The following is a 27964-nucleotide window of genomic DNA, read 5'->3' as shown; positions in this document are numbered from 1 at the left end:
ATGTGTCCAGAGCCAGGAAGAGATGAGGAAGGTAAAGAGAGTGTAACTGAGGGTAGGAACTTTGAATGTTGGCAGTATGACTGGTAAGGGGAGAGAGTTATCAGATATGATGGAGAGAAGGAAGGTTGATATATTGTGCGTGCAAGAGACTAAATGGAAGGGGAGTAAGGCCAGGTGGATCAGAGATGGATTCAAATTGTTCTATTATGGTGTGGATAGGAGGAGAAATGGAGTAGGGGTTATTCTGAAGGAACAGTATGTCAAGAGTGTTTTGGAGGTGAAAAGAGTGTTAGGCAGAGTAATGATTATAAAGCTGGAAATTGGAGGTGTGATGATGAATGTTGTTAGTGCATATGCCCCGCAGGTTGATTGTTCGATGGATGAGAAAGAAGATTTCTGGAGTGAGTTGAATGAAGTGATGAACGGTGTACCCAAAGGACAGAAAGTGGCAATTGGAGCAGATTTTAATGGACATGTTGGTGACGGGAACAGAGGAGACGAGGAGGTGATGGGTAGGTATGGTGTCAAGGAGAGGAATGGAGAAAGTCAGAGGATAATGGATTTTGCGAAAGGATGGACATGGCTGTGGTGAATATGTATTATAAGAAGAGGGAGGAACATAGGGTTACGTACAAGAGTGGAAGAAGATGCACACAGGTAGATTACATCCTATTCAGAAGAGTCAATCTGAAGGAGATTAAAGACTGCAAAGTGGTGGCAGGGGAAAGTGTAGTTAATCAGCATAGGATGGTGGTCTGTAGGATGACGTTGGAGATCAAGGAGAAGAAGAGAGTGAGGGCAGAGCCAAGGATCAAATGGTGGAAGTTGAAAAAGGAAGACTGCAAGATTGAGTTTAGGGAGAAGGTGAGACAGACACTGGGTTGTAGTGAAGAGTTACCAGACTGTTGGGAAACTACAGTAGATATAGTAAGGGTGACAGCGAGAAGGGTGCTTGGCGTGACATCTGGACAGAGGAAGGAGGAAAAAGAAACCTGGTGGTGGAATGGGGAAGTACACGAGAGTATACAGAGGAAGAGGATGGTAAAGAAGAAGTGGGATAGTCAGAGAGATGCAGAAAGTAGACAAGAGTACAAGGATATAAGGCGCAAGGTGAAGAGAGAGGTGGCGAAGGCTAAAGAAATGGCGTATGATATGTTGTATGAAAGGTTGGACACTAAGGAGGGAGAAAAGGATCTTTACCGATTGGCTAGACAGAGAGACCGAACTGGGAAACATGTGCAGCAGGTTAAGGTGATAAAGGATAAAGATGGAAATGTACTCGGAAATGTACTCACAAGCAAGGAGAGTGTGTTGAGCAGATGGAAAGAGTATTTTTAGAGGCTGATGAATGAAGAGAATGAGAGAGAGAAAAGGTCGGATGATGTGGAGATAGTAAATCAGGAAGTGCAATGGATTAGCTAGGAGGAAGTAAGGACAGCTATGAATAGGATGAAGAATGGAAAAGCTGTTGGTCCAGATAACATACCTGTGGAAGCATGGAGCTGTTTAGGAGAGATGGCAGTGGAGTTTTTAACCAGATTGTTTAATGGAATCTTGGAAAGTGAGAGGATTCCTGAGGAGTGGAGAAGAAGTGTACTGGTGCCGATATTTAAGAATAAGTGGGATGTGCAGGACTGCAGTATCTACAGGGGGATAAAATTGATGAGCCACAGCATAAAGCTATGGGAAAGACTAGTGGAAGCTAGGTTAAGAAGTGAGGTGATGATTAGTGAGCAGCAGTATGGTTTCATGCCAAGAAAGAATACCACAGATGCGATGTTTGCTCTGAGGGTGTTGATGGAGAAGTATAGAGAAGGCCAAGAGGAGCTGCGTTGTGCCTTTGTGGATCTGGAGAAAGCATATGACAGGGTGCCTCGAGAGGAGTTGTAGTATTGTATGAGGAAGTCGGGAGTGGCAGAGAAGTATGTGAGAGTTGTACAGGATATGTACGATGGAAGTGTGACCGTGGTGAGGTCTGCAGTAGGAGTGACAGATGCTTTTAAGGTGGAGGTGGGATTACATCAGGAATCGGTTCTGAGCCCTTTCTTATTTTCAATGGTGATGGACAGGTTGATAGACGAGATTAGACAGGAGTCCCCTTGGACGATGATGTTTGCTGATGACATTGTGATTTGTAGCGATAGTAAGGAGAAGGTCAAGGAGACCCTGGAGAGTTGGAGATATACTCTAGAGAGGAGAGGAATGAAGGTCAGTAGGAAGAAGACAGAATACATCTGTGTAAATGAGAGGGAGGTCAGAGGAATGGTGAGGATGCAGGGAGTAGAGTTGGTGAAGGTGGATGAGTTTAAATACTTGGGCTCAGCAGTACAGAGTAATGGGGACAGTGGAAGAGAGGTGAAAAAGAGAGTGCAGGCAGGGTGGAATGGGTGGAGAAGAGTGTCAGGAGTGATTTGTGACAGACGGCTATCAGCAAGAATGAAAGGGAAGGTCTACAGGACGGTAGTGACACCAACTGTGTTATATGGGCTGGAGATGGTGGCACTGACCAGAAAGCAGGAGACAGAGCTGGAGGTGGCAGAGTTAAAGATGTTAATATTTGCACTGGGCGTGATGAGGATGAATAGGATTAGAAATGAGGACATTAGAGGGTCAGCTCAAGTTGGACGGTTTGGAGACAAAGTCAGAGATGTGAGATTGCATTGGTTTGGACCTGTGCAGAGGAGAGATGCTGAGTATATTGGGAGAAGGATGCTAAGGATAGAGCTGCCAGGGAAGAAAAAAAGAGGAAGGCCTAAAAGAAGGTTTATGGATGTGGTGAGAGAGGACGTGCAAGTGATGGGTTTTACAGAGCAAGATGTAGAGGACAGAAAGGTTTGGAAGAAGATGATCCGCTGTGGCGACCCCTAATGGGAGCACCTGAAAAAAGAAGAAAATTGATTTTATTACAATCAAATAACTTCCCATACAAATAACTCCAGTTTTACAAAAAAAAAGAAGGTTCTAGACAAATCAACTCCCACCTCTAAGAAAGACAGCTAGGCCAGCAGTGTAAAACCTTTTGCTAGTAAAGATAAGTGAATATATAAACTAATAAATTAATAAAGATAAATGGAGTTAAAGAGGGGAGAGAATCTGCTTCCTCAGTTTAAATGCCTATTATAAAATATTATTGATTAGATACTGTCAGGTTTTGAAAAGGTTTTGTACATATCCTTCAAGTGTGAATTAGATTTTTTCCAGTTTCAGATAATAAATAACTTCAGTTACCCACTGACTTAAAATAGGAGAGCTAGGATTCTTCCAGTTGAACAAGACAAGTCTATGTGCCAATACTGTAGTAAAGGCAATTACAGTTTGTCCTTCTCCACTTGAAGCCCCTCTGTGAGCCCACCAAACACTGCTGTTAATGGGTTAGGAGGGATTGTGACACCAAGGCTGTCTGAAAGGCATTTAAAGATTTTGGTCCAAAATTATGTTAACTTGGTGCAGGCCCAAAACATGTGGCCCAGTGAGGTAGGAGCTCGATTGCAGAGTTCGCAGGTTGAATTTTGCCCTGGAAACATTTTGGACAGTTTTAAACGAGACAGATGTGCTCGATATATAATTTTAAGTTGAATGATTCTATGCTTTGTGCATATGGAGCTCGAGTGAATTCTGTGCATTGCTACCTTCCACACCTTTTCTGAGATGTTGAGTAAGAGATCCTTTTTCCACTGTACTCTGGGATCTTTGAAAGGAAGGGACTGTAAAATAATTTTATATATTACAGAAATGCTGTTTGAGTCCTCAAAACTGACCAATATTTTTTACAGCATAGAGGGAGGTGGGAGGTGAGGAAAATTGTGCAGGTTCTAACAAAGTTTCGAATTTGAAGGTAGTGAAAGAAATGTGTTGCTGAAACGTTCAATTTGGAGTGTAATTGTTCGTAGGATGCAAAGACGTTGTCTATGTACAGATCTCTAGGGGACTTAATCCCAAATGTTTTCCAGACATTAAAAACTTTGTATGTTGGAGTGGGTGGAAAAAGGTGGTTCTCGTGCAGAGGTGCCACAGATAAAAGCATCTCTATCTTAAAATGCTTCCTACATTGGTTCCATATTCTGAGTGAGTGAAGCACAATTGGGTTGCTAGTATACTGGCGATAACTTGTATTTATAGGGGCACAAAGCAGGGAATATAAAAAAGTGCATCTCTTCAGTGTTTCAATATACACACATCTAGAGTTCATTTTACAGTGGAGATGTATATGTAAACATATTAAATTGACTTTTTCTGGTGTGTTTTGCACTTTACCTTAAAATATATAATGGAAAATGAATTATTCATATAATAATTTCTTTTAAATTAATAAGAAAGGAAAGAGTTAAAACTGTTTAGCTGTGGTTTGTGTGGTTTATACAAAGGTGGACATTTTTATTCGAGCAGACATTACAGACAGAATTGGTTGGAAATTGTGGTAAATTTTGGTTAATGTATTGTTCTACATATTTTAACACTAAATATCCATCCATCCATCCATTGTCTCCCGCTTATCCGAGGTCGGGTCGCGTTGGCAGCAGCTTGAGCAGAGATGCCCAGACTTCCCTCTCCCCGGCCACTTCTTCTAGCTCTTCCGGGAGAATCCCAAGGCATTCCCAGGCCAGTCGAGAGACATAGTCCCTCCAACGTGTCCTGGGTCTTCCCCGGGGCCTCCTCCCGGTTAGACGTGCCCAGAACACCTCACCAGGGAGGCGTCCAGGAGGCATCCTGATCAGATGCCCGAGCCACCTCATCTGACTCCTCTCGATGCGGAGGAGCAGCGGCTCTACTTTGAGCCCCTCCCGAATGACTGAGCTTCTCACCCTATCTTTAAGGGAAAGCCCAGACACCCTGCGGAGGAAACTCATTTCAGCCGCTTGTATTCGCGATCTCGTTCTTTCGGTCACTACCCATAGCTCATGACCATAGGTGAGGGTAGGAAGATAAATCGACTGGTAAATTGAGAGCTTCGCCTTGCGGCTCAGCTCCTTTTTCACCACGACAGACCGATGCAACACCCGCATTACAGCGGATGCCGCACCTATCCGCCTGTCGATCTCACGTTCCATTCTTCCCTCACTCGTGAACAAGACCCCGAGATACTTGAACTCCTCCACTTGGGGCAGGATCTCGCTACCAACCCTGAGAGGGCACTCCACCCTTTTCCGGCTGAGGACCATGGTCTCGGATTTGGAGGTGCTGATTCTCATCCCAGCCGCTTCACACTCGGCTGCAAACCGATCCAGAGAGAGCTGAAGATCACGGCCTGATGAAGCAAACAGGACATCATCATTTGCAAAAAGCAGTGACCCAATCCTGAGCCCACCAAACCGGACCCCCTCAACGCCCTGGCTGCGCCTAGAAATTCTGTCCATAAAAGTTATGAACAGAATCGGTGACAAAGGGCAGCCCTGGCGGAGTCCAACTCTCACTGGAAACGGGTTCGACTTACTGCCAGCAATGCGGACCAGGCTCTGGCAACGATCGTACAGGGACCGAACAGCCCTTATCAAGGGGGCCGGTACCCCATACTCTCGGAGTACCCCCCACAGGATTCCCCGAGGGACACGGTCGAATGCCTTTTCCAAGTCCACAAAACACATGTAGACTGGTTGGGCAAACTCCCATGCACCCTCCAGGACCCCTGCTAAGGGTATAGAGCTGGTCCACTGTTCCGCGACCAGGACGAAAACCACACTGTTCCTCCTGAATCCGAGACTCGACTATCCGACGGACCCTCCTCTCCAGGACCCCTGAATAGACTTTTTCAGGGAGGCTGAGGAGTGTGATCCCTCTGTAGTTGGAACACACCCTCCGATCCCCCTTCTTAAAGAGGGGGACCACCACCCCGGTTTGCCAATCCAGAGGCACTGTCCCTGATGTCCATGCGATGTTGCAGAGGCGTGTCAACCAAGACAGTCCTACAACATCCAGAGCCTTGAGGAACTCCGGGCGTATCTCATCCACCCCCGGGGCCCTGCCACCAAGGAGTTTTTTGACCACCTCGGTGACCTCAGTCCCAGAGATGGGGGAGCCCACCTCTGAGTCCCCAGGCTCTGCTTCCTCATTGGAAAGCATGTTAATGGGATTGAGGAGATCTTCGAAGTACTCCCCCCACTGACCCACAACGTCCCGAGTCGAGGTCAGCAGCGCACCATTCCCACCATATACAGTGTTGACACTGCACTGCTTCCCCTTCCTGAGACGCCGGATGGTGGACCAGAATCTCCTCGAAGCCGTCCGAAAGTCGTTCTCCATGGAACTCCCCAAACTCCTCCCACGCCCGAGTTTTTGCCTCAGCAACCACCAAAGCCACATTCCACTTGGCCTGCCGGTACCTATCAGCTGCCTCCAGGGTCCCACAGGACAAAAGGGACCGGTAGGACTCCTTCTTCAGCTTGACAGCATCCTTCACCGCCGGTGTCCACCAACGGGTTCGGGGATTGCCGCCACGACAGGCACCGACCACCTTACGGCCACAGCTCCGGTCAGCTGCCTCAACAATAGAGGCACGGAACAAGGCCCATTCGGACTCAATGTCCCCCACCTCCCTCGGGATGTGGTCGAAGTTCTGCCGGAGGTGGGAGTTGAAGCTACTTCTGACAGGGGGCTCTGCCAGACGTTCCCAGCAGACCCTCACAACACGTTTGGGCCTACCACGCCTGACCGGCATCCTCCCCCACCATCGAAGCCAACTCACCACCAGGTGGTGATCAGTTGACAGCTCCGCCCCTCTCTTCACCCGAGTGTCCAAGACATGTGGCCGCAAGTCCGACGACACGACCACAACGTCGATCATCGAACTGAGGCCTAGGGTGTCCTGGTGCCAAGTGCACATATGAACACCCCTATGCTTGAACATGGTGTTCGTTATGGACAATCTGTGACGAGCACAGAAGTCCAATAACAAAACACCGCTCGGGTTCAGATCGGGGGGGCCATTCCTCCCAATCACGCCCTTCCAGGTCTCACTGTCATTGCCCACGTGAGCATTGAAGTCTCCCAGCAGTACGAGGGGAGTCCCCAGAAGGTATGCCCTCTAGCACCCCCTCCAGGGACTCCAAAAAGGGTGGGTACTCCAAACTGCTGTTCGGTGCATACGCACAAACAACAGTTAGGACCCGTCCCCCCACCCGAAGGCAAAGGGAGGCTACCCTCTCGTCCACCGGGGTAAACCCCAATGTACAGGCTCCATGTCGGGGGGCAATAAGTATACCCACACCCGCTCGGCGCCTCTCACCGGGGGCAACTCCAGAGTGGTACAGAGTCCAGCCCCTCTCAAGGAGATTGGTTCCAGAGTCCAAGCTGTGCGTCGAGGTGAGTCCGACTATATCTAGCCGGAACCTCTCAACTTCGCGCACTAGCTCAGGCTCCTTCCCCTTCAAAGAGGTGACATTCCACGTCCCAAGAGCCAGTTTCTGTAGCCGAGGATCGGACCGCCAAGGTCCCCGCCTTCAGCCACCACCCAACTCACACTGCACCTGACCTCCTTGGCCCCTCCCATAGGTGGTGAGCCCATGGGAAGGGGGACCCACGTTGCCTCTTCGGGCTGTGCCCGGCCGAGCCCCAGGCTAACACTAAATATATATTAGTAAATACAGGTTAATGCATACAAGGACATTAATATGAAGTATTCAGCTGTATAACAGTTCTGCATATAAAACCACTTACTTAGTAAGCCCCTCAATTAACAATTTGAGCAAAGCTGTGAATTGAATTATGGTATAGGATTGATTATATTTTAAAGGTAAACTTCATTTAAATAATTTATACACGCATTACAACTTTGTTTGCTTAATATTTGCTGCAGCTATACTTGAACATTGCAGGCATGTAGTGGCTGAGGGACAAGAAAGCTAAGAGAGACGAATATTGAGAGGGAGCAATGTGTGGGTGTGTGTAACAGAGAGGGGGCTGTAAATTGAACTTGCTCTTTTCAGTGCCTCTAACCACAAAATAAAAACACATCTTACAATAGTGCATAACTTAGAGTCCAAAGTTTCATGAAATTTTCGAGTTTTCAAATATGAATGCTGTTATCAGCTGTACTTCATGAAGAAAAATCCCCTCAAACATTACCAAAAATTATTTTCGTTGATAACGACATTGTTCCCTAAACGTCCAAATTATCTGCGACATCAACCACATTATAAGGAACATTGTGGCCAGATGCTAAACAAGATGCGGAGATAAGTGCGAACTGCGGTGTTAAACGTGTCTGGCAAAAGAGGACAAATTCCATATTAGGTGGCTTTTGGAAGAAGAGGGTGTCCACATAATTTCTTGTTGGGAATGCTTGTAAAAAATCTATCACTCTTGAAAACCTATAAATAACGGACCTTGCAAACACAAGTCAACGAGACGTATATTGGTTTAATCTGAGCATTCTCCAGTCAAATAGTGCCCTGCAGAATTTTCACGAAAAACTACTGACAGCTTTGTTAGAGTCCTGATATTATGTCATCGTTCTGCAGCTACCTGCAGCTATAAAGTAATTTTTTTTACCAACTATTGTCGGCTCTTCGTCGCTTCTGTATGGACATCTTTTATTTGTGGACTTTTCTAGTACAGATATTGCACGTTCAAGTTGCATTTGAAACATCTTCCTTCCGTTAATGAATAAGATTTTGTAGCGTTTTCCAATTGTTTAATCACATATTCACCGACTTTTTTGAAAGCCTTTGGAAAATGTTTAAAAGATGCGTGAAAAATTAGTACGACACATGAGCGTGAAACTCATGAGAAACCTGCAAAGTCTTGTTTTGAAAACTTGGTTTCAACTGGCCAGTAAAAAGAAAAGTGTGTATTTATTTATTTATTTGTTTATTTGCATAACATAGAATTTTCAAAACATTGCTTAAATTAAGGGTGATATGCAACCGAAGTCCTTTCTAAAAGAACTGGGCGCAAGAAAACAACTCTGACTGCGGCATTAGTTGAGTACAGGGTCCACTCTGAACATCTGTAGGCAAATAGGTGGGAAAGTTAGAGTAAAAATTAAATATAAATAAAATTATGATGCTAAAATGAGGCAACAGCTGCAAAAGAAGCATATTTCATTGTGACCAATATGCATTATCTGCTGAACTTAATAGTTTAATGCTCCTTTCTATGGGATATATGGCGGATCCTAACAAGTTATTATTTTATCAAGCAATATGTATTTTAGACAGCAAAAGCCTCGAGGTTACGGAATAACCTAGTTTTTACATATCAGATTTTGTGTCAGATATATTCAGAATGGCCACATATCTCCGGCACTCTAAATCAGATTCTATTCTAAAAATTATATGAAGGGCAAATGCGTTTTGCTATTGAAGGGAATTTTATTTGACGCTGGTTCAGATATTTTTTGCGTGCTGTAGGTGACAGGAGAGAATCATAGAAGGTTATCGGAAAGGAAGCGGAAACATCAGAGTGTAGTGGGGGCTTTCAGCTGTGTGGGCATGAGACGAGCTGAATAGAATGTTGCTTATTAAAACAGGATTTTGGAACATGTATCTGACTAGTGAGTAACTTTACATTCTTTGGAAATGAGGGAAATCATCACCGGCTTGGCGTTCAATATCCATTTGTTTTTGGTGCTTCAAGCTTTGTACGTCAGCAGCTGAAATGCAGAAGTATAGCTGGCTTGATAAAGTAGGCCTATATGCATTTTTTATTTATTTTGGTGATTATTATTATTATGTATTATTTATTATTAGTGGAAGTAGTAGTAGTGGGAAATGACTGCCAAAAAAATCCCATATACTAAACCAAAGATATGGATTCAAAGTCTTTTCTGTATTACTGGTTATTTTAAATTATTTTAGTAATTTATAAACCTCCTACTGAAATAAATTTAATGGACTAATGCATGGTTCTTATTTTAACGAAACTGAAAAGACAATCAGTCTGAAAATTACTATAAACACCTATAATGTTTTTTGCCACTCATATTTGCACTTTACAGTCCTTTAAAAATCCTTCTTTGGATTTCAAAATTTCAGCTTTGCATATAAAATGACCAAATTAAGATAAATACATTTTTAAGATGAAATCAGACGATATTCACAGCTATATTTGGTTTTATCTTTTACCAAGCGGTACTTTTTTTATCTTGAGTTCAATGCTCTTTAAGTTGCAGGTGGGGTGTAATACTTTCATAGATAAGATTTTTTCAATTTTGTCGCGCAATGTCATATATCTTTAAAGTATCGGTTTATGTTACTGTGCAACTAGCAATTTAAGAAAGAAGAATTATTCCGTTACATTGATTTTTAATGTGAGAAAGCATTAAGCCTTTTTATATCACCCTTTTACATTCATATTACAGTGTGAATGACGAGGTGAAACTATGATTATGAATATTATTAGTTTTGAATTCGAAATCCGGGACTGATGCTAATGGTAATGATGAAAGTCTTTAACATTTATTCACGGTGTATAAAAGTCAAGCTTATTGTTGTTGTCTAATAATAAATAACTAAAATAAATACATACCATTGGAGAAAAAACATTCGTTAATAAAATCAAAAATAGTTTTCGATTGTTTCCTTTTAATTTGACTGCCTGTTCATTTCTTTCAGGTGTCATCTTGAGTTTAGCTGACGATCTCTTTCTCACCCCCCAGTCGGTCACTCGAATAATCGGACAGAGACTTGAATTCAACTGTAGCGTAAATGAAGAGAAAAACTGCAAACGTGCGCTGTTCTTCTGGCGGCACAGACACGTTTGTCTAAACAGCAGTGAAGACGCGGAAAAGGATATTCTGGGTAAAGGACGGTTTTCAATCAGCACTGAGTCGCTATCGAGCTCTCTGCTCATCACGGACTTGAAGGTTACAGATTCAGGTTACTTCAACTGTTCTGTGATGTGTGGAACGATTAAAATAGAGTTCATATGGAAGAGCTCACAAGTGGAAGTGAGAGGTAAGGGACAACTGAAAATTTTGGAAAAGAGTGAAATATATAAGACATCTTCTGCGTCCTGAATAATGGAGCAACATATGATTTAAAAAAAATAATAATACATGGTCAGTTTTGTATTTGCCAATTTAAAACAATGAAAATACATATCATTTTCATATATATATATATATATATATATATATAATGTGTGTGTGTGTGTGTGTGTGTGTGTGTGTATATATATATTTATGTGTGTATGTGTATATATATATGTATAGATACATATGTATATGTATATAGTAAATTAATTGGTTAACCACAGCCTGTTTTTGACTCTATTATTGTCGTACTTTTTAAATAATCAATTAAATTACTCTGCAAATGTTCTGTACACGTTTCCTTTATTACAGCAGACTTGCAGGAGGACAGCAAGTGAACTTGTCAGTTCAGAAACTGTTTAGATTGGACATGAAAATTTCTTTTATAAAGATACGGTGTAAGAAATTAATCATCACGGCAGCCAAAAAGCAATCAATCACTTTAGAGAATGGAAAGATAAATGACTATCAAGTATTAAAGAAATTAAAGTTTAATCATTGCTATCTTTAAATCGATATTCCACAGAAAAATGTTTCTATGTCACCTACCTACCATACATTAAAGACTTCAGATTTCTTCTACATATTAGGAAACTTTTCAAAGCCCAAAAAACAACTTCATATGCAAAGAACCCTTCCCAGAATGAAATGGTTCTTTATAAAGCAATAGTTCTTCCAGGAACCACATAACCCAGTAAAGAACCATAAAGTGCCATTAAAGAACCATTCTTTTAAGAGTGTGTAGGGTACAAACTCACACATGTCCTCAAATGGCAGCAATCTATTTTTTTTTTAATTTACTCTGCATGTAAAGTGACCTTGGGTTTGTGAAAGGCACTCTATAAATGTAACTTATTATTATTATTATTATTATTATTATTATTATTATTATTATTCAATCGTGTTAATAGTAAGGGAATCTGAAGAACCCAGTAGAAATCCCCATGCACATACAGGACAAAGAACATACTAACACCACATAGACAATAAACAGGACGAGTGTTGAGACCCAAGGCTGGTTTATGTAGAGTCTCACACTAGTGAGAAGAGAATAAACTATCACAGTCTTTCTTGAAAAGAGTAACGAAGATGATCATACATTAGAACTGGTTTATCATCTCACCACCTCAAAGTCAAAGTCAAAGTGAACTTTATTGTCATCTCAACCATATACAAGTATACAGAGAGACGAAATTGCGAAGCTCAGGGTCCACAGTGTAACAACATGATATGCAAATAATAAATTAAAAATAGAATTAAAATTTAAATTTAAAATTAAAATACAAACAAGACAAGACATTGTGCAAAGACAAGACAAAGAAGTAGCAGCAATATTGATGTATAAGATATATAATAAATAAATAAAAAATAATAGATATAGATAATACAGAAATTATCAGTGTATGATCATAGTTGTTTAAGTTGTGTGTAAACAATGACAGGTCAGAATGTTTCACAGCAGAAGGATATCAAAGAGTGTCAAAATACTTAAAGGTCAGTATGAGATTTTTCTACTGTACATGCACACTCGTCTTTGCAGGAAAGTGGCTCGCGTGTATAAAAGTTCTGTTTTTAGACGTTGTTGAGGCCATGTGAAAGGTCCCAGGGGGCAGCCTGGTGTTAAGGAGTCTAATAGTTTGGGGGTAAAAACTCTCCTGCAGCCTGGCAGATCTGGCTTTGATGCTGCAATATCTTCTCTTGGATGGCAGAAATGTGAAAAGTCCATGTGAGGGGTGTAAGGGGTCCTACACAATACTGCAGACCTTGCGGACACTGTGTTAGTAAAATATGTCCTGTAGTGAAGGGAGAGGCTCCCCAATAATGTTCTCTGCTGTCTTCACTATCCTTTGCAGGCGCTTGCGGTTGGATATGTTGCAGTTGCCATACCAGACAGTGACGCAGCTGGTGAGAACACTCTCAATGGTGCCTCTGTAGAACATGGTGAGGATGGAAGGGGGAAGACTTGCTCGCTTCAGTCGCCTCAGGAAGTGTAGTCTCTGCTGGTCTTTCTTGATTGGTGATGAGGTGTTATGCGTCCACGTAAGTTCCTCAGTTATGTGCACACCGAGGAACTTGGTACGCCTAACAGTCTCCACATCTAAACCGTTGATGCTGAGTGGGATGTGGGCAGGACGTGATTTTTTGAAGTCCACGATTATCTCTTTTTGTCTTGTCGACATTGAGAGATAGATTGTTGTCTTCACACCATGCAGACAGTTGTTACACCTCATCTCTGTATGCTATTTCATCATCCCTTCTTATCAGTCCCAGCACCGTTGTATCATCCGCAAACTTGACGATATGGTTGGTGTTGTGCGTGGCTGTGCAGTCGTGAGCCAGCAGGGTGAACAGCAGTGGACTAAGCACGCAGCCCTGCAGTGCTCCAGTGCTCATTGTGATGATGCTGGAAGTGTTGTAGCCCATCCAAACTGACTGGGGCCTCTCTGCCAAGAAGTACAGGATTCAATTGCAGAGGGTGGTGTTCAGACCCATCCTGCTCAGTTTTACAACCAGCTTTGGAGGAACCTGGTGAGAAGCTTTTGGATGGTTGAACCTTTGTAGTCCTCAGTGTATATGCAGGTGGAAAATTGTCATCTTGGTTCTCGCCATGTTCTTAAGACACCAAAAGTTTTCTCATTAGAATTAAAGACACAGCATAGAAGTGCATAAATAAAAAGTGCTGAAACACTTCTTTCACATTTACACATAAAACTTTTGCTAAAAGGCCAAGAGGACAGCAGTGTGCCCTGATGCCAGAAAAGAAAATCATGGCTACTCTGACATGCCTTGCTTGTTAGTTTTGTTTTTGTTTTTCTTCATTTTCTTTTTTGTTGCCATTCAGATTATTTTCTAGAGTCTAGATTTTTTCATTTCATGCATATTTCATTAAGTACAATTTTTCCTACATTGATATTTCAAATATCCTCAACGTTTTATAATTTAATTTGCATTGCTTCAAGTATAGTCCCTGCTTTAAACTGCCACTTTGTTCAAAGTTTTAGATGACCATGTCTCTTAAAGAGAAGTGTTTTGGTTGTGTGGTTTCATTTTAGTAGTGAGAGGTTCTCGCTTCTCACCAATCTTCCCACAAGTCTTTGAGAGATGGAAGAAAGATCTTGGAGAAACTAATCAGAAGATCATGAGTTAAATTTTCAACATTCTTTTTCATGAAACACGCTCCCCATCTCAGAAACTGTAAATCAACCTCACTAACAACTGTGAATTCACACTGCCATTATGGAAAAAAAATGCTACACAACTAATCATAACTAAACATCAAAAGCACATTTTTAGGATGTTGTACATCATACAGTTGATGTTCAGTGGTTTGGTGTGATTAATATCTTGCAAATGCATTTATTTTATTCATACCGCCTTTTATCTGTTTTCACTTATTTAATCCAAGGTGAGGTGTCAGAGCCTAACCCTAGAAGCATCAGATGCAAAATGGAAGCCACTCTGATATGAAGTGCCTGTCTATTGCAGGATTCATTTTACACAAACAATGAAACTCACTCACATTGAGTCAATAAGTTTAACACGTCTTTATGATGAAAACTGATCTAGAGGAACAGTTAAACTCCTCACTGGCAGAGACAAGGGTTCATTTCAAACACATTATTTTAAGAATTTCAGTCAGTATGCATTGCACATTTATCACTAAAATTTGTAACTGCTTGCATTTCTGTGAAAAGTTTTCCTCATCAAACTTTTCATTCATCAAATTAATGTAACTTGAATTTACATTGTTGGTGCAGTGGGGTACAAATGTTTGGGCTGCAATGGTGAGTGCTTTTCATTAAGGTTTAATTGTATTTGTTTCCTAGTTGAAGTTCATTACTGTTTTACATAGTGCTGCTACTCTTAAATACAAACAAGTATCAGTTACGATTGTGAATGTTAGAAAGTATTTGATGTGCTTTTTTAAATGTCACAGCTGTCCCCAAACTGAACCTCCATTACCAGACATCAAGTGAAAACCCCAACATCCTCCACCTGATCTGCAGTGCTGTGGGCTTCTATGCTCCCAATATAACCCTGTCTTGGGACCACTCACTTCATGAAGTGACCCATTCTATCCTGCCAGACAATGCCACACTCCTTGAGGATGGCACCTACAACATTAGCTCTGTTCTGCATGTGAAGACTTCTCTGTGGAGCCCTGGGGAAGAAATCGGGTGTGTGGTGAACCACAGCTCTCTGACAGGGCCACTGAGGAAAAACATCACGCAAGAAAGTGAGTGAGAGTGGAGCATTTAGAACATTTTAAAATTATGTCATATGTAATAATAATGTTATTGATGTTTAATTACAGTCCAAAATCTGACTAGAATGGTGTCAGAATAATGATTACAAAAACTAACCTCCATTGATTTTATTTAACACTGCTAATGGAGTAATCATTGATAGTCCTCATCCTTCAAAACACTATTTTAAAGACATCCATGATAAAGAGGATCCAGGATCAATATGAATACATATAGAATATTTGTTTGTCTGTTGTAGTATTCAAATAGGATTAGAAGAATATTCTATAAGACTTATTTAGAAGTTGGCATGAAGGAACCCACAAGGTACACAAGGTAACTTAAACATTTCTAGAGCCAAAGTAAAATAAGTAATACATTAAAATTGCATGTTTTAGTGCTATAGGAGTATTACCAATCAAACGAGCAAGTTGTACATAGGTGAGCATAACTGTGATATCATAGTAATAACAGGAAACCTAGCTAAATAATAGAGATGTGGAGCTAGTTACACATTTTTTAGGAAGGACAAGCAAAACTTACATGAGGATGGGGCGGCGTTTATGGAAGGCAGAATTTAAATACACACCTTCTTTATTTGGATGACAAGCCATATCTCAATGAAGATGTCCGGATTCTACGCTCGGAATAGAGGCTTGATGTTAGGAGTCTGTTTTAGATCCCACAATGCAGAAAGTACTTTCAATGTGCATTTTTATAATAATATTAAAAAGACAACGTTAAAGGGAACATTATAAGCATGGAGATTTGAATTGTCCAAATATTAACTAGAGTGGCCAAACCCCAGACAGAATTGCACCAAATCAGTCCCTGGCTGAAATAAAATTATTGTTTATATAACAAAGTACCTTCCAGCAGGTCACTTCCTCCCAATCAGCACAATTCATTGACCAGGGGCCTCATGCATAACACCGTGCGTAGAACTCACACTATAACATGGCGTAAGCACAAAAGCAGGAATGTGCGTACGCACCTAAAAATCCAGATACAGGAATCTGTACGTACGCAAACTTCCACGTTCTTCCGCTACATAAATTCCGATCAGCGTGAAAAGTAACGCACGTGCCCGCGCCTTCTGTCCCACTCCAACTCCTCCCAGAATTACACCTCTTTGAATATGCAAATAAATATAAACAGCCCTTAAGCTAAGCCTTCTGTGAAAAGACAATGGGAAAAGCATGGGAGAAAATTTAAGAATTTCAGCGAATGCCAAATGGAGGCAAAGGAAAAACATACTATTTGTTGGTTTAAACAGTGGTATAATCAACAAAATGAAGTTTATCGAGTGACAGAGTGTCGGAGAAACTCGAAAACTCAAGTTCACAAAGTCGCACAGTACCCGAAATAAAAAAGAAATCACATATCAAATTCGCCGTGAAAAGGCAAGTCGTAGCCCACCGTCTGAGTGTCATATGAAAGCTTATTAGGGTACAGACAAAAAAAATAGGCACACAGTGGGGAAAAAAAGCACGAAATGTCAACTTTAATCTCGAAATTTCCACTATAGTCACGTAGTTTATTTTGCCATTAAAGTAGAACATCATAAACTTCATCTTAAAATCGTTTAATTTACTAGTTTCTCAAATCCCATTGTAACTAAAGTAGCACGTTAAATGCTTTGTTCTGTATTTGATCTTCTATGTGCTCTGTGTGTGAATCACTACCTGCTTCTTAAACTGGCTTTCTTTTTCTCCGACAGGACACAGAATCCATTACATTCGTGATATTACAGCTTACTGAATAATTAAAATACTGAGATGTATACGTGATATCTTTTTCATGATGATAGGAGTTAAAGCATGTTATTAAACATGGGAACATGGTGGCACAGTGCTTGTTCATGTCTCACGCAAGAGGCTTGCTGCGCCATGCGCGACCTTCGATGAAATAATTTATTGCAGCAGTACTGTCTCTTTCAAACGTACTAACCTCCAATTCCTGTCCTTACTTTTCTTTCTCCAAATACCCAATCGCCACACAATCAGCTCTGTAATAGACGTGAAGCCATCTGTAAGCTTAGAACGCCGATTCTTCAAAACTTTTAAGGAACATTGAAATATCTTCATAGTACATGTTTAATTATTCTATCCATCTATCCTTCCAGTGTCGCGTCAGCACGAGCAAGAATACAACGCAATGCAGGAACAATCCCTGAACTAGCTAGCGCTGCGGCACCGTGTCCTCACATGTTTAATTATTAACAATACAGATTATTTAAATGAAGTTAAAGTTTTATCTGTATAATATAATCAACATATTTTGCTGCATTTCATCTTAAAAATGATATTGTTATCATATGTAAATACGCGCTTTATAAAGTGGAGCAGGTTGTGCAATATTTTAACTGTATCCCAAGTTTACAGTGAGGTAATTGTACCTATAAGTACAAATAGTTCTACAAGGAGCACTTGATGGACTGATTGAGTGTGTTTATAGTTCTTGGGATGAAACTTTTTCTAAACCGCGAAGTCCGTACAGGAAAGTCTCTGAAACGTTTTGCCGTGGCTCAGGCAGCGTCTGCTTCATGCTGTATACCGATAATTATCTTTCCGATCAGCTGCTGCTGTGATTCCCCACTCAGATACAGTGATATAAATACTCCGACTGGTGCAGTGAGAGTAATATGGAAAAAGATGATCTGCTGTGGCAACCCTTAACGGGAGCAGCTGAAAGAGGAAGAAGATGCAGTGAGAGTAACAACACTAAAGCAGTTATGGTATTTGGAATACTATGGCTATTCCCTGGACCATTAAATTGCTACAGGTTAATTACAATCAGATGCATTACACTAATAAACAATATGCAGTTAGTTTCAGTGTATTTATAAAGCCGCGTCAGGAATGTGGGTCTAAGAAAGAAAGGGTGACCACACAGGAACAGTAGCACTGCTTTGACGCTGGGTGCCGCCAGTCTGCAAAACCAAGCGGAGAAATTGCGTACGCCAGGGCATGAGGTACCGTGGAAAAGTGCGTGGCTTTACGCCAAGTTTAGATTTTATATATCGCAATTTGAGCGTGGAAACGTTCATACGCAACATTTCTGTGCGTACACACTGTTTATACATGAGGCCCCAGGTATTTTTTTTGTTTCTTTTCACTACTCTACTACTACTGCTACTACTACTAATCATAATAATGTCACAGGTGTCCTGTCACACTTGTAGGTAATCTAACTTAGACACCATTAAAATATCCGACTACGCCACCCAGTTTTATTAAGAGACTGGGAACTCCTGAAATTTACCAATAATAGCACACAGGTTTCTTTAAATTGGGCGGTGAGTAAACACACAATGAAATACACAACAGTAATTTAGAAAAAAGCAACAGTAAGTTCTATTGTACAAGACAATATAAGGTACATTAAAAAGATAAACGAACATAACAGAACCTAAACGTATCAGGAATTAATGTCTTTTTTTTAAAAGGAAAATACATAGTCCACACTCTAAAAGTCCGTAAAAACAAGAATTGTAGGATACAACCTTTAGTGGTGCAGAGTCCAGTTTGGGCACTGTGTTACCCCAACACTTAATTGTTCATGGATGCACTCTGTTACCCGGCAGAAGGCTGTGTCAAATTGTTGACTCCCTGTCAGCGTCTCTTTGTTGTTCCTTTTTCTTCCACTCTGGGCTCCTTGTGTTGCTGGGACCTAGGCACGCCTCATTCCTCGTCTGTCAGCTTCGCTTGGTCCTCTCATGTGGCTTCCCTCTTTCGCTGGACCCACAACTGGCGTCTCCTTGTGAAGCTGTCTCTTCCTCCCTGGAAGTATATGTTGCCGTCCTTGTGCCTCATGTCGTGCCAGCCAGGTACCCTTGTCTGCCTGCGAGGCCCCTGTGCCCTCTCCGAGTGTCTTGGCAGCGTTTCCTGTGGACTCTCCCCCCTGCCTTCTGCTGCCCAGAAGTTTATATTTACTTCAGTCCCTGCTGTTGTCAGTCCTGGACAAACAGTTTAATCAATGGCACATCTAAATTGCCTGGGTTTAACAATTAATAAAAACACAAGTTAGCAAAATGTATGGTTACCAAACATTAATAAGTACAGATATGCTGATTAGGAACCAATATTTCCAAGCCAGGTAATACAGACATTCTACCAAGGCCAGACTTCAAAGCAGTGACTCCCTTGCAAGACAGCAAATACCATTAATAAGTACAGACAGCCTTTTAACTTCTCATCCCCCAGTCCCAACAGTGGGTGCCTAATGGAACCACCCAGTGCACAAAAAAAAATGTAAAAAGTGTCCCCCTCTGACAATAATAAATAAAACATGTGTGCTGGAAAAGGTAAAAAGTATATACTCCAAATTGCACACAGTATCTCTGTCCACCTCATCCCACCCCTTCCTCACAGTGAGTCTAGGAGTTTGGCCAAATCAAGCGAGTACTTAGTTGAGGGAAAGAGAACAATTAAGCAAGAAAGAGACAAACTGCACAACTGAATACACCAGACACAAATATCTGTGTTTTCATTGTAGAGACTGAGGTAAACCGTTCATGATGAATTTCAGGGATGCCCCATTAAATTAAAATGTGGACAGTTTGAAGTGGATTAGATTTTTTTTAAGAGGATCTCCTCTCCAACTGTCTACACAAAGACATTCAAAAGGACTTTCTTCAAGAGACTTAAAGTTAAACTTAAACTTGATTTTTTTTTTAGTGCCGGACAACATAGTTGATAGGGATTTCTTTTGGTATAATATCCATAAACATAGAAAGGTAAACAAAATTAACCAACAAAATATCCACCACATGACACCATCACAACAGTATATGTAGTACAAGAAATATTAGCTGGTAGAGTTCCAAGAAATTCACATCGGTGAGAGGTGAATGAAAGTATTCAAAGGATTTTTTTTTTCTTTCCACCTGCCTTATCCATGTCGGAGTCAGGATGTCCATCATTGTGGAATAGAGTAACAAAATGTTGAATTTAAGTTAAGCCCAGTCACACTTACCTTGAATTTTACACTCAGCTATTGTATACTCAGAACTCCAATATCATAATGGCATTTTTGCTAACTTAGTTGATAAAAATGAGCTAATCAAATTCTTCCACCACCACCAAGACTAAGGTGCATGTGCAGTGTGAAAGAGGATAAGATGCTGAACAGTAATGTAAGACCAGAGCCGCCTGGGAGACTGAACATATAGCAATACCAGGTTGTTTGGTGCGGATTGTCATATTGCCAGAAGGCCTTTTGTGGTGCACTGTCTTACCTGGAAAACATTCATTTTTAATCAGTATGGACAAATGACTCTATCATAAAATTCTTGAGAAAATGTCCACAATGGTTTTAATCAGCAGTATCAATGGTATTGAATTGTATTTTCTTGTCACTTTTCCCTCCATGGAGTTACAGTAAAATTATTAGGAAAGAAAGTAATTGGCCATATTTCTGCTATCCACGTTGTGCTCCTACTAAATAAAGCTAGAAGAATCCGTGAAGAACTTTCTTCCTCCATGTAAAGAATTAAAGCAGGGCTTCTGAACCTGTAATGGATGTAGTGATACCAAAGAAATGGATGGGTATTCATACATTTCAGCTAATGCAGTGTTTTGTCCTGTTCAAAGATTTTTCCCCACTTGTGCCTAATGTTGCCAGAATCAGCTCTGATAACATGCAGCCCAGTCTTTGAAATAACAAGTTTTGAAAATGTGTGTGAAGATTATTTTTTTTTTTGGATAATTTAAGGCTAAATCAGAATGAAATGTAAATTTGCATGGAGGGGAAAAAGTGAAATCAATCTGCTGTTTAGCATTATTTTATTACATAAAATTCTGAAACCTGCCTAATACATTGTAGAGTTGTGGAAGGCCAAAACCTATCCTAGTAGCATTGTGGTCATGGCAGGGACAAGCATTGCATTTCATGCCAATCTATTACATAATCACACAAGGTAGTTTGGAATTGTCAACTAACTTAATATTTGAGACAAAAGAGAAAACTGGAGGAGCTGAATGAAAATCCATGCAGACAATGGGAAACATTCCAAATTACACTTGAACATTGTCAAGTTGCCAGAATTTGAAAAGCATTATTACTAACTGTTGTCTTACTGTGCCACTACACAGAATAGTGAAACTGTCATATTATGTTTAAAATAACTTATACAGCAACTATGTGTTTTGTTTTGTTCTATACAATGTTTCAGGGACAAACTGGCACTGGTGTCTACTCCTTCTTTTTACTATTCCATTTCTCATTTGTGCATTTTTGTCAGTGAAGAGGTGCAGGGCTCATACAAAAAGAGGTAAGTCAGAGATCAACAGTATAGCACTTTTAAAAACATTACCTCATAGCACACTATATTTATTTGAATAGCTTAATATCATTTCTAGATATTTATTGCATACTTTCCAACATTCCTTCTAGATTTCAAAATATTCTGAATTAAAATAATCATTCATTTCCTTATATTTTAAACTACACATTTATATCTATTATTTTACTGTACATATCACCTAACATAATCAACTTATATTCTTATACAATAGATGCAAATGTATTCATTGTAAAACTAACATTAAAGTGAATAAAAAAATACTGAATTAGAGCCACCTCTCTGCAGTATGTTACTGGGCTCAGAAACGCTAGACTTGAAGTGACCCTATGTTATGAAATGTGGGTTTAGTAAATGAATAGAAACATCAGACATATTCTTAATTATACTCATCTTATTCCACTCTATATGAAGGGGAAAAATTAACCACATTATACGTGCACTTCTGAAAATCTGCAACAAAAGACATTTAAGTCAGTGGACAATGTACAAAGGATTCAAATAGACAGCTACTTCAAGGTTTTGGATTCTTTTTTTATTCAAGCTGATAGCATATGTCAAACATAAACAAGTGCCAAATGAATATTTTAAAAATATTAAGTGAAGAGATTGCTTGAACATGTTTGTTCATTATGCACCACTAACCCAAACAAAGCTGGAACACCAACAATCCAATCAGCAGACACTTTCATTGATTATGATGTCAAAATCCTGCTCAGGCTCCTCCAGATATTGTGCAAAGATCACCACGAGTGACAACCAGATACATACAGTAAAGTGTGCTCAATCTACAATAACACTTGAACGGGACAACAAGAAAACTGCTACACTAATCAACTTGATATCTGTAAATTTTATTGCCTATTGTTAATAAATTATATTTTTGCTGTCACTCGCAGTTGCATGCAGTTAATCAAAATAGAGAAATAGGAAAAAAAGACTAGAAATTTTATAATGAGCCGTATATATGTTTTGCTGAATTTCATAGATTAAAATCATATGTCCTTTTGCAAATGAAAAGATTTTAGTGTGCATTTTACAGATAACCAAAACATGAATTTCTTTTGTAATAAGAAGTGCAATAAAGTAATGTAATTTGTCATTTACCCGTATATCACTTCCAACAGTTACTCGGTTCCACTTTGTTTCATGGAAGTTTATGAATTTAGGAATTGAAATCCTCCTAATGAATTAATGAATGTCTTTTTCTGGCTTACAGAAGTGCCTGTGCGTTGTGCTGAAGTGAACTATGAAAAGGTTGGTCGCAGTCTGTAATATCTAATTCGTATATTAGAATGGTCTAGTCACATTTTAAATTTTTTAACTGTATTTTAGGAAATTTTTAAATTTATGAATTGTTTTAGCCTTTTTTGTCCATTTGTGTCCATTTTTTGTTTTAATTATTTAGTATCATCTTAAGTGCAATGTGTTCCTTGTATCAATTTTCTTCATACTAAGTGTTCTGACTCAGCAGGAAGACAGATAACTAGTTTCTTGAGTAAAGCAGGAAAACAAATGAAAATAAAAATAAAACAAAATGACCGAAATCCAGATGAGAGGCTAAAATCACAGTCAATATAGAGGCAATAAGTCAAAAAAACCAGGCAAGACAGATGAGCAATAATCACGAGAGAAGTAAAAAAATGTAATTTAAGGTTCAATGCAAAACACTACATTTTTATGCTGTCTGCTGATTAATTCAAGGTCATGACCCCAGAGACCACACCCCTAGAAACGTGGGACCTGACCCTGTACACAAAATGGTTTCCATAACAGGAAAAGGTTTAAATACCTCAATTTCAACCTAAATTATGACACAAAGGAAATATGAAGTTCGAATCGCTTGGGGAAAAAAGAGAGAGGAATGTTGAAAGAATTATTATTTAGATTAATAATAATAATAATAATGACCATTAACGGTTTAGTAACTTGTTTATTGTTTAGATTCAGAGGTTTATGTATTCCTTAGTTGTTTTGTACTTGATCCTTGCTTACTAAAATTGTTTCTTGTGATCTGAAAATTCAGTTTCTGGCACCGAAAATTGTTATTTTGCAAATAAGCTTCATTAACGACTTATTAAATATATTTATAAGTTTATAAGATAATTATTGCAACATGTACAAATCTTACTTACATGTGCTAGTTAGTTTGGAACACGCTGGAATTCCTAAAGCCATGATTAGTTAGTCTAACCATCTTACCTTGAAACTTTTGTTTTCCTTACCTGAAAATAAATCACAACATACAGTTATGGTCAGCATTATGGGCATCCATCCATCCATTTTCCAACCCGCTGAATCTGAACACAGGGTCACGGGGGTCTGCTGGAGCCAATCCCAGCCAACACAGGGCACAAGGAAGGAACCAATCCTGGGCAGGGTGCCAACCCACCACAGGACACATACAAACACACCCACACACACACCAAGCACACACTAGGGCCAATTTAGAATCGCCAATCCACCTAGTCTGCATGTCTTTGGACTGTGGGAAGAAACCCACGCAGACACGGGGAGAACATGCAAACTCCACGCAGGGAGGACCCGGAAAGCGAACCCGGGTCTCTTAACTGCGAGGCAGCAGTGCTACCACTGCGCCACTGTGCCAGCATTATGGGCATCCATTGCGTTTCAGGTTTAGCAAATACAATTCCTCCTGAAAAGTGTGCAGTGAAATCAATTTGGTCTATATTTGATAATTTATTTGATAAAGAGCAGCACAGGAGCAAACATTATTGATTAAAATGAGAAATGTCTGGAAATAGTATTAAAACTGAAAGACTGTCATGATGTAACTATTGGCACCCTTTTCAACAATTCTGACCATTTTAATTAAAGGAACACAATTATCACAGCAGTGAAATTACCAGTAGCCACAAGACATAAGTTAGCAATGTTGTTAATTCTTTTAAAAAGTCTCTTTCATTGTCTGTTAATTATCGTAGCAATGCTGAAGAGAAGAGAACTGTCTGAGGAGCTAACCACAATTGTATACAGTATTAAAAATACATTTTCCTGCAAAAATCATTCAGTGTTTGTATTATTACCTAGGGGACTGAAAATTACCTTAGGAATTTCAAGAATTAGTGCAGAGCATCTGAATACAATGGCATGTTTGAGCAAATGTTCAAAACACACCAAAGACTAGGAAAGTGTCACACCACAACACTGTATCCAGATCAAATGTTTTTGGAGCATTTATCCAGTTTAGTTTGTAGTATAAACAGTCATTATTTGCTATTTCTTGTCAGCTAATAAATAACTGGGTCATGCAAATGCTGAAGAATTGTCTCTGTCTCAACTAGCTGTTACCAAATCACACCTTAGCTATATATGCTAATTTACTGTTTCCTGTTTACCAAGACAAAATATATATCCACATATTAGCCCAGTTAGATTTACAGCCATTATTGAAACATGATTAAAAAAAAAAGCAAAAAAATTTTTCAAAGAAAATATATTAGGGAATGTGACTAAGTAGAAGAATAGTCTAAAATACACAAGCTTCTACAGTCTGGGAGTAAAAAAATAAAAAAGTCCATGACTAAAACAGTAATTTCTGACAAAATAACAATGTCAAAAATAGTTCAGGCAAAGCTCAAAACTAGACTAGAAAAAGTGTGACCCTCTTAACATAGGACATAGCCTAGCACACCACACCCAAATGTGGAAAGCAGTAGAAAACATTCATTCAGAATGGAAATACTGTCATAAAACAAAATTTAAATAAAACAGATCACTTAAGTACCTGTAACAGAAAAAACATAACATATTAAATGACAAACTTACTTTCACAACAACACACGTACCCAGAACCGATTCAGTATCATACTGATGATATGGATTTCAGTGACATAATGTGCAACAATAAGAAGAAACAAAAAGTGAATAAAAATAAAGTTTTAAATACGACCAGACATTACAAATGATGAAATCCCGGTGTTATCTTGCTGTTTTAGTCGTTCTTTCTGACTAGAGAAGGAGATCATTTTTTCTTTTATGCTCCAGTGACTCTCAGTCTTATGCTCTTTGTTTGCTTACATTAGAGGTTTTCAAAATAGTTTAATGCATAAGGAAGAAGTATTGTTTGTCAAGCTTTGGTTTTGGTAATTACTATCAAACAGCTGTCTATAAACATGTTTTTAAGAACAATTATTAGTAATGGTAATTGATAATTGAAAATATTTTTGAAATATATTAGTTATTTATCATTGTTTTATATCATAAGGCTTATTATAGGTTTTATAACATACAGACTACTAATAGCTGCTTATCACAGGTAATTAAACTACATTGCTAACACAATTTTATTATCACTGCATTGTTTATATAATCTGTTGTTTTTTTTATTTGTTTATTTCTTTCTAAAGGAAGATGAGATCTGCTATGCTTCAATTCAGCACACAAAACAAACAAAGAAAGATAAGAAGAAAGAAAGATTATGTGCACAAAAAGCAGACCAGTTCTCACCTGCCAAGAGGAAACAGAAGAAGTCTAACATGAACGAGGACACTGTGAACTATGCCACCTTGAACTTCAGCCACGGCCGGAGAATTTAATTCTGTGTATATATATATATATGTGTATATATATATATATATATATATATATATATATATATATATATATATATATATATATATATATATATATATATATATATATATATATAATGTGTGTGTGTGTGTGTGTATATATATATATATATATATATATATATATATATATATATATATATATACACACACACATATATATACATACACATATATATATGGAAGAGAAGGTCTGTGATACGGTTTGCATATTTGCAGCTGGAGATCCACGAATGGAGAAAAAAGAATCATGTATCATAAAATAGTTTTTTTCTCCAGCTGCACATATATATATATATATATATATATATATATATATATATATATATATATATATATATATATACACAAACACATGCATTTGAGGCTGGAGATCCACAAAGGGAGAAAATGAATCACGTATCAAAAGTATTTTTTTATTCCTGAGCTTTCAGCCCCTGTCAGGGCCTTCATCAGAGGATAATGCTTAGACTTACAAGAATCAAAGGCAATATATAGTAAAAAAATTAAGTGGGGGGGCGCTAAGTCAGTGTGATCGGGGGGGGGGGGGGTATTGGGTGTACAGTTTATTTATTATGAACATGTTCTTCTTAAGTTAGCATATGCTGGATTTATGTCCAAGTGTCTGTTGATGGCGTGCTCATTTGATAACCAGGATTCGGCCAGCTCTCTGGCACTTTTTGTACTGGCTTTAAATTTTACTTGTACATTGTCCCAGTTAAATGTATGTCCTGTTTATTTAGTATGTGTGTAGATCAGTGATCGTGAGTCCTTTCTTCTGACGGCGTTGCGATGTTCTCCATGTAATTTTTTACTATATATTGCCTTTGATTCTTGGAAGTCTAAGCACTATCCTCTGATGAAGGCCCCTGACAGGGGTTGAAAACTCAGTAATAAAAAACTACTTTTGATACGTGATTCATTTTCTCCCTTTGTGGATCTTCAGCTGCAAATATGCAAACCGTATCACAGACCTTCTCTTCCATAGATAGATAGATAGATAGATAGATAGATAGATAGATAGATAGATAGATAGATAGATAGATAGATAGATAGATAGATAGATAGATAGATAGATAGATAGATAGATAGATAGATAGATAGATAGATAGATAGATAGATAGATAGATAGATAGATACTTTATTAATCCCAAGGGGAAATTCACATACTCCAGCAGCACCTTACTGATACAAAAAACAATTTTAAATTAAAGATTGATAATAATGCAGGTAAAAAACAGACAATATCTTTGTATAATGTTAATGCTTACCCCCCCAGGTGGAATTGAAGAGTTGCATAGTTTGGGGGAGGAACGATCTTCTCAGTCTATCAGAGGAGCAGGACGGTGACAGCAGTCTGTCGCTGAAGCTGCTCTTCTGTCTGGAGATGACACTGTTTAGTGGATGCAGTGGATTTTCCATAATTGATAGGAGCCTGCTGAGCACCCGTCAGAATATATATATATATATATATATATATATATATATATATATATATATATATATATATATATATATATATATATATATATATATATATATATATATATATATATATATATATATACACACACATATACAATATATATATATATATATATATACATATACACATATACAAATATATATATATATATATATATATATATATATATATATATATATATATATATATATATGGAAGAGAAGGTCTGTGATACGGTTTGCATATTTGCCGTTGGAGATCCACAAAGGGAGAAAAAACGAATCACGTATCATAAAATAGTTTTATTCCTGAGCTTTCAACCCCTATCAGGGGTCTTCATCAGAGGATAATGCTTAGACTTACAAGAATCAAAGGCAATATATAGCA

At 39.0% G+C, this 27964-nt stretch overlaps 1 protein-coding gene across 1 annotated transcript; it reads left to right on the top strand.

Moving 5' to 3' along the window:
- LOC114644808 (natural cytotoxicity triggering receptor 3 ligand 1-like) lies at window positions 1–26079 on the top strand. Its single transcript, XM_051934903.1, has 6 exons — window positions 1–31; window positions 10548–10889; window positions 14904–15203; window positions 21389–21487; window positions 22737–22774; window positions 25888–26079. Exons 1-6 carry the CDS (start codon window positions 1–3, stop codon window positions 26074–26076), a joined length of 999 nt encoding a protein of 332 aa, XP_051790863.1. The 3' UTR covers window positions 26077–26079.
- The last annotated feature ends 1885 nt before the right edge of the window (window positions 26080–27964 follow it).

This window comes from Erpetoichthys calabaricus, chromosome 12, assembly GCF_900747795.2.
Source record: "Erpetoichthys calabaricus chromosome 12, fErpCal1.3, whole genome shotgun sequence".
Taxonomy (NCBI): domain Eukaryota; kingdom Metazoa; phylum Chordata; class Cladistia; order Polypteriformes; family Polypteridae; genus Erpetoichthys; species Erpetoichthys calabaricus.
The sequence above is the reverse complement of the archived record's forward strand: the minus strand, read 5'-3'. Positions and strand labels throughout refer to the sequence as shown.